Consider the following 6,906-nt stretch of genomic DNA (forward strand, 5'->3'; position numbering starts at 1 on the left):
TCCTGGGCCCATCCTGCCCCCAGCAGCACTGGGAGCCCACCCCCAACCTGGGGACCCCACCCCATCCCCAAAGCTTCGCCCTTGGGATCGCATCCCCCATCGCTTCCCCCATCACCACGCTGAGGAGGAGAGCGGCAGCCCCCGGGGGACGATGCTGCTTTCCGACAAGACCACGACTTTATTCATTCTTTGAGCTAAAAACCCAATTCCGCTTTCTTTACAAAAGGATAAACATTTGCTCTCCGTACAAAAGGGACCCGGGGGGGGGGTTGGCAGGGGGGCGAGGAGGAGGGGGGGTGGGCAGGGACCCGCGGAGCGCACCTCCAAATTCCCACCTCCATACAGAACACGGCGAGGTTCGGCCAGCCGGGCTCGGCAGGCCGAGGGGATGTCCAAAAAAATAGTTGCCCGGATTTTCACGGAAACCAAAAGAATTGCATAGGCTTCGAAGTTATTGCTGGCAGAAACAGCAGGGAGGAGCTGGGAGATGCTGGGCACCGTCCAAGGGGCGAGAAGCGGCAGCGTTCGGTACGGAGCTCGCCGTGGGATGGGAGAGCCTTGGGTCGAGGGCTGGGCCCGCCAAAGGAGGGGGGGGGAATAAATTAAATAAATAGTGGCTAATAAATAATCCCGGAGCGACGGCACGGAGGAAAGCGCGACGCCGAGTCCCGGCAACTGGGATGGGAAAGGAGGAGGGTGGTGGGCATGGCGCACCGGAGGGAGGCAATTAATGAGGCAGCACCCACACCCCGAGTCGATCATAAATAAAGCAGGGGGAGAAGAATTTTGTGCTTCTTTGGGCAGGGTGTCTTCGGGATGCGGACGGGGCCGGGGTATGGGCACTCGCAGCGGTGTCGCATCTGTGCGCCTGCAAGCCCAACTGAGGGACCACGAGAGAGGTGTGAGGCTCAGGAGGAGGACAGAGTCCTACAGTGATGCCCAGGAGGAGGACAGAATCCTACAATGATGCTCACCAGGAGGACAGAGTCCTGCAGCGATGCCCAGGAGGGGGACAGAGTCCCACAATGATGCTCAGGAGGAGGACAGAGTCCTACAATGATGCTCACCAGGAGGAGGAGAGAGTCCTACAATGATGCTCAGAGGAGGACAGAGTCCTACAATGATGCTCACCAGGAGGAGGACAGAGTCCTACAATGATGCTCAGAGGAGGACAGAGTCCTACAACGATGCTCACCAGGAGGACAGAGTCCTACAATGATGCTCAGAGGAGGGCAGAGACCTGCAGCGATGCTCAGGAGTTTCCCACCTGGCCCCACGGAAGCGATGCCGTCGCTCCGGTTCCGTCCCTTCTAGAAAAGAGCTCTGCATTGAGGCTGATCTCTCCGCCCCAAGAGTTTGGGTCTGCCTCCGTCGCTCCCCGAGGTTGGGATGGAGCGGGGGATGATGTGAGCCTGGCTGGCTCGTGGCGGTGGGGTTCTCTGCTGGGGGGGGAAGCGTCGTGGAGGAAAAATCCCGTTGGGTTCTGCAGGTGGTTCTGAGAGCCCAGCACCAACGGGGCGGGGGGAAGGGACACGGGCTGGACCCCACCCGGTGCAGGACACATTGCATCCCACAGCCCCGGGGATGGAGCTGGATGAGCCAGCACCGCGTGGCGAACCGGAGATTTGGAGCGGGATCCCACCGAGCAAAGCTGGGACGTGCTGTGGGGCAAAGGTGCCTCCACGAGCATCCCTGGGGGGTGGGGAGCGGGGATGCAGCCCCCAGGCTCCTCCGTCCCCAAAGGGTTCGGCTCTGGAGCCTGGAGGAAGGGTTCACGTGGCTCCTGGGGATGGCTCTGAACAGCAGACACGAGTGGGACGGGACAGGGGTCCACAGCGACGCCCCATGGGGATGCTCAGGAGTCCATCACGCTGCCCCATCGCAGCGATTTCCTCGCTCCGGTTGCGTCCCATCTACAAAGAGCTCCTCAACGTGGCCGGTCTCTGTCCCAGGAGTTTGGCTCTGACCCTGCTTTGCTACTCATTAAAGATGGCATTGAGCTGAGGCCCGGCCACGTGGTGAGGGTAGGACTCGTAGCTCACGTCTATGGGGATCTCGTAGCGGGGCACTGCGTTTTGGAAGTGGGTGGCGTGTCCGTGAGCCCCGGCCAGGCTGACCGAAGGGTAATGAGCCATGAAAGCGTAGGGTTTATCCAGGTCTGGAGAGCCGTCCTGCTTCAAGGAGAAGTTCCCACTGATGCTCAGGGGAGGCGTGAGGGGACCCTCGTACGGGGGAGTGGTGCAGTCGGGGGGGTTCCCGAAAGAAGCATCCACCAGGCTCTTAAAGGTGGGGGGCTTGAGGTGCAGCAGGTGGGTTTCCATCGAGCCGTAGGGCGGGCTGGGCAGCCCCGGGGACTGGTAGGTGAAGGAGTGGCTGGAAATGGCCGGCTCGCACCCCGGGACTTTCTCCTCGTGCTTCTCCAGGAACAAGGTCTGCGGCCCCAGCTGCAGGCAGCCGGCCACCAGGTTGCTGGTGGGCTGGGATAAACCTTTGCAGAGCATCTCCACGAAGCTCTTCCCTTCCGGAGTCTGCCCCGTTTCGAGCACCTCGGACAGAGCCCAGATGTAGTTCCTGGCCAACCTCAGCGTCTCGATCTTGGACAGCTTCTGGGTTTTGGAGTAGCAGGGCATCACCCTCCTCAGGTTGTCCAGGGCGTCGTTCAACCCGTGCATCCGCGTGCGTTCCCGAGCGTTGGCTTTCACCCTCCGAGCCCTGAACCTCTCCAACCTGGCCTTGGTCATCTTCTTCTTCTTTGGTCCTCTTCTCTTCGGCTTCTCCCCGTCCTCCTCTTCCTCCTCTTCCTCCTCGATGCTGTCGTGCTCTTCGTTCAAGCCGGGCACCAACCCAAAAGCTCCTTGCCTGCCGTCCTCTGCCTTCAGCTCTCCCTTGGAGCTCAGCGCATCGTCCATCCAGCCCTGGGCGCTCCCCAGCTCCGCCATCTCCTTGGCCTTGGCGTACGTCTTCGTCATCTCTCAGCTCTGCAACGAGGGGACAGGAGACGTTAACGAACCCCAGCCAAGCCCATTCGGAGCCAAGCTCCAAGCCATCCCCCTAGGGGCACCGACGGCATTCTGTCCACCAGCGGGACCTACAGCATCCGTCCGTCTGTCTATCACTACAGCCATCTCCAGTGGGTTTGATGGTGGGCTCGCCGCTGCAGCGCCTGGCACGCAGCACCCCAAGCGTGATTTTCCCCTTAAATGTTGAGTTTTGGGCAACTTTAAGGAGCAGGAATCAGCTCTGCACCTCCCATCCAACACTCCGTACCAGGAGCCACGGAAGCTTTTTCAAGGGGCTTTCCTAGGAACTCAGTTTTTTGGGGGGTTGTTTTGGGTTATTCTCACCCACGAGTTCAGCCTGGAGCCTGATCTCCCCATCTCCTCCAATCTGATCGTGTTTTATCAGCCCTTCCTTTCCCTCTGCCGCGAGAGCGCGGTCGCGCCGCACAAAGCCGACGTGGTTTCATGCCCATCAGCCCCCCAGATCCCGTCACCGCGCCCGACTCATTTAATAAAGCTTAGCATCTAAGCAGCTTTGCTGAAAGTGCGCTGCCCAAGCCCCGGGTCCACCGCCCCGTCCGCCCCACGTGGAAAATCCCACTTTTAATATGCGAGATGGGGCCGGCGGGCTGGATTAGGGTGTTAATTGCTGCGCGCGGCCACCGTATCCCAGGAGGACCACGTGGCCCCAATTAACTCTTCGGTGGAGCAGGAGGAGACCGTCATTGAGGGAAGGTGCTGGGGGGACACCAGGGGTCAGGTTGATGGGGCCGGGTTGGGATGGAGCAGATCCAAATCCGTGCTGCCCGCATCCTGGAGGGGTCACCAGCAAAGCCCTGGGGCTGCGAGCGCGAGCATTGCTCCCAGTGCCCCCTTGGAGAAGGGAGATGGTTTCCAATTGGCAGTTTTAGAGACTTTGCTCTTTTTCTTTCTTTTTTTTTTTTTTCTCCGGAATATTGAGAAAATAGTCAAGTAGACAAGGAGGGAAATGCCCCATGAGGTCGTTGTGGTTGGCTTCCCCATTTTCCAAGAAGAGAAGGAGAACTGGGAGCCCACTGTGGGAAGGGAACCCCTCCAGCCAGCCAGTTTTGTTCGGATACCTTTGGTTTTGGAAGCCTCCATCCCACGTTACCCGAACCAACCAGCAGAAGAAACCCACAGCAGGAAAGAGCCTGCACAAACTGCAAACTCGATTTCCAATTTGCCATGGCTCAGCCCTCCTGCGCGCTCCTCGCTCTCTGGTTCTGGAAACCACTGAGCTCTCACCCCAAAACAAGTGGGTTCCATTCCTGCTCCTTTCCTGCGGGGCCAGGAATTCGATTTCAGCCCTTCAGGACAAAGAGCAACTGCGCAGCCCCTGGAGCGAAGACCCTGACCCCAAACGGGACCACCCAAAGCAGAAGAAACCCTGGGGGGAAGGGTCCTGGCAGGACGCTGGCACGAGAACCAGGCACGAAATGGGAACTCATCACGGAGTTGGGCAGGAGGGACAGGACACCCCCAGGACGACCACGAAAATTAGGATTTACTCGAGAGCTCTGCGCTGCGTCCTGTCCGGGAACGCAGCAGGATGCGGTCCAGCTGTCCGCAGACCCGGCATGCAGAAAATCCTGCAGCTGCCAGCGAGAGATGCTGCTCCTTCAGCCCCAGCGTGGCCATGGGATGGCTGGGGGATGACCATGGGATGGATGTGGGAGCACTGCTGTCACCAAGCCCTGGACCCAGGAGCTCCTGCAGCCCGGTCCCACTCTCGGTCCCAGTCCCAGTCCCCTCCTCAGCCAAGCAGGGACAGAGAAGAGGAGATGCAATGGATTTTGGTGGAGGGAAATTTGCCCAAGGGCATCCATCTCTGCACCCCTGGAAAGGTGAGGGGAAGCTGGGGGTGCTTTCATCCGTTAGATTCAGCCTGGCCTCGGGATGCAGGGCTGCAGGTGGGGATGGGGAGAGTTAGTAGGATCAGGTTGGGCAGGGCAGGACGAGCTGGGGAAGGCACCGAGACCCCCACCCTCCTGGCTCCCTCCACTGGGCTCTGTCCCCCCTCCAAGAGCTGAGGAACAAAAGCTGTCGACTGGGGCGCATCCCCATCACCTCCATCACCTCCATCACCTCCATCACCTCCATCGCCTCCATCGCCTCCATCGCCTCCATCACCTCCATCACCTCCATCACCTCCATCAGCCCCAGCCCCGACGTGATGGGGGGGCCCAGTCCAGTGCCAGGCAGAACCCAGGGGGGGGGTCCCGGTCCGGCTCTGGGGCCCCAGCAGGGAGGCAGAGGGACCGGGGGGGACCAGCTGGGACCGTGCACCCTTGGGTGCTCCCCTCGGGCCGTTGGCTGGCACTAACCCCCCCGGTGCCCCATCGTCGGGGGTGCACGGAGCCGGGCGTGGAGCCCCATCAGAGGGGTCGTGGCGTTCCCGGGGGTCCCGGTCCGCCCTTACCTGGGCACCGGAGCGAGTCCCCGCTGTCACTCGCTGTCACTCGCTCATGTTGGCTGCAGCCCCGGGGGTGCGGGCGGCACCGGGAGCGGCGGCACCGGGAGCGGCACCGGCAGCGCTCAGCTCCGCTCTCGGGGCGGTTTTGAGAGCTCCGCGCTGCCCGCGGCTCCTGCACTGCCGCCGCTCCCCCGCGACTCCTCCCCCGGGGGGAGGTGACCGATCCCGGCTCCTCCCGCTGCCCCACGGGGCCCCGACGGCAAAGGCACGGGTGGATGCTCCGGGGTGGGCACCCCGAGCGTCCCCGGGTGGGTGCACCTGGTGAGCATCGTCGGATGGGGGTGGGGGTGGGTTCCCCAGGATGGGATGGGCACCTCCAGGTGGGCACCACGGGGTGAGCATCCACTGATGAGCACCCCTGGATGAGTACCCCTCGATTGGAACCCATGGGTGGGCCCCTCCATGTGGGCACCCCAGGGAGAGCATCCTCGGGATGAGCAGCTCCTGGATGGGCACCCCTGGGTGAGCTCCTTTGGATGAGCAGCTCCTGGATGGGCACCCCTGGGTGAGCTCCTTTGGATGAGCAGCTCCTGGATGGGCACCCCTGGGTGAGCTCCTTTGGATGAGCGACCCTGAATGGGCGCCTCCGGATGGGCACCCTGGGATAAATACCCCCAGATGAACACCCCCCAGATGAGCACCTCTGGGTGGGTGCCGTGGGATGGGCACCCCGAGGTGAACAGCCTCAGATGAACAACACCGGCTGGGCGCTGTGGGATGGGCACCCCCGGATGGGCACCCTGGGGTGAGCACCTTTGGGTGGGTACCATGGGATGGGCACCCCGAGGTGAACACCCATCGGAAAGGCACCTCTGGATGGGCACCCCTGGATGGTTACCCCGCTGTGTGTACCCCTGGATGGGCACCCTGGGGTGGGCACCTCTGGATGGGCACCATGGGATGGGCACCCCGAGGTGAACACCCATCAGAAAGGCACCTCTGGATGGGCACCCCCAGATGGGCACCCTGCTGTGAGCACCCCAGGATGGGCACCACTGGATGGACATCCACCCCAGTTTCCCAGCACCAGGACAGTCCTCGGTCCACGGAGAGGTCCCCATCCAACACAGCACAGCCCTGGGTGCTGCTGGCTCTGACACAGGTGCTCGGGATGGGCACGGCGGCTGCGTCCCACCCCCCCCTGGATGTAATGAGAGTGCAAGGGGGAGTAATTAATCGCTGGTGTGGCCAGAAGGGGCCCGTCTGAGCTCACTGCTGTCAGACAAGGGAAGGGGCCCACGGCTCCTGCCTCCAGGTCTGGCTCTGGGCAGTGGGAGGGGGCAACGGAGAAAAAAAAAGTAGAATAGATTAATTAAGGAGGAGAGAGATGGGGAGCCTTGCATGGAACAGAGTGGGGCTGGCCCCGGTCTCTGCTCCTGGTCTACCTGGGACAGGTGCTGCCTTCCCCAGCAT

The 6,906-nt window shown here is 61.9% G+C and overlaps 1 protein-coding gene across 1 annotated transcript; it reads right to left on the reverse strand.

Annotated features, from left to right (window-relative positions):
* Positions 1,962-2,969, reverse strand: NEUROD4 (neuronal differentiation 4). The gene has a single exon (XM_021379250.1). It carries the CDS (start codon positions 2,967-2,969, stop codon positions 1,977-1,979), a length of 993 nt encoding a protein of 330 aa, XP_021234925.1. The 3' UTR covers positions 1,962-1,976.

Source organism: Numida meleagris, chromosome 32, assembly GCF_002078875.1.
Source record: "Numida meleagris isolate 19003 breed g44 Domestic line chromosome 32, NumMel1.0, whole genome shotgun sequence".
Lineage (NCBI taxonomy): Eukaryota > Metazoa > Chordata > Aves > Galliformes > Numididae > Numida > Numida meleagris.

What these genes read in the sequence shown, in the direction of transcription:
- NEUROD4 (XM_021379250.1), bottom strand. Translation starts at nt 2,969, where the DNA reads ATGACGAAGACGTACGCCAAGGCCAAGGAGATGGCGGAGCTGGGGAGC.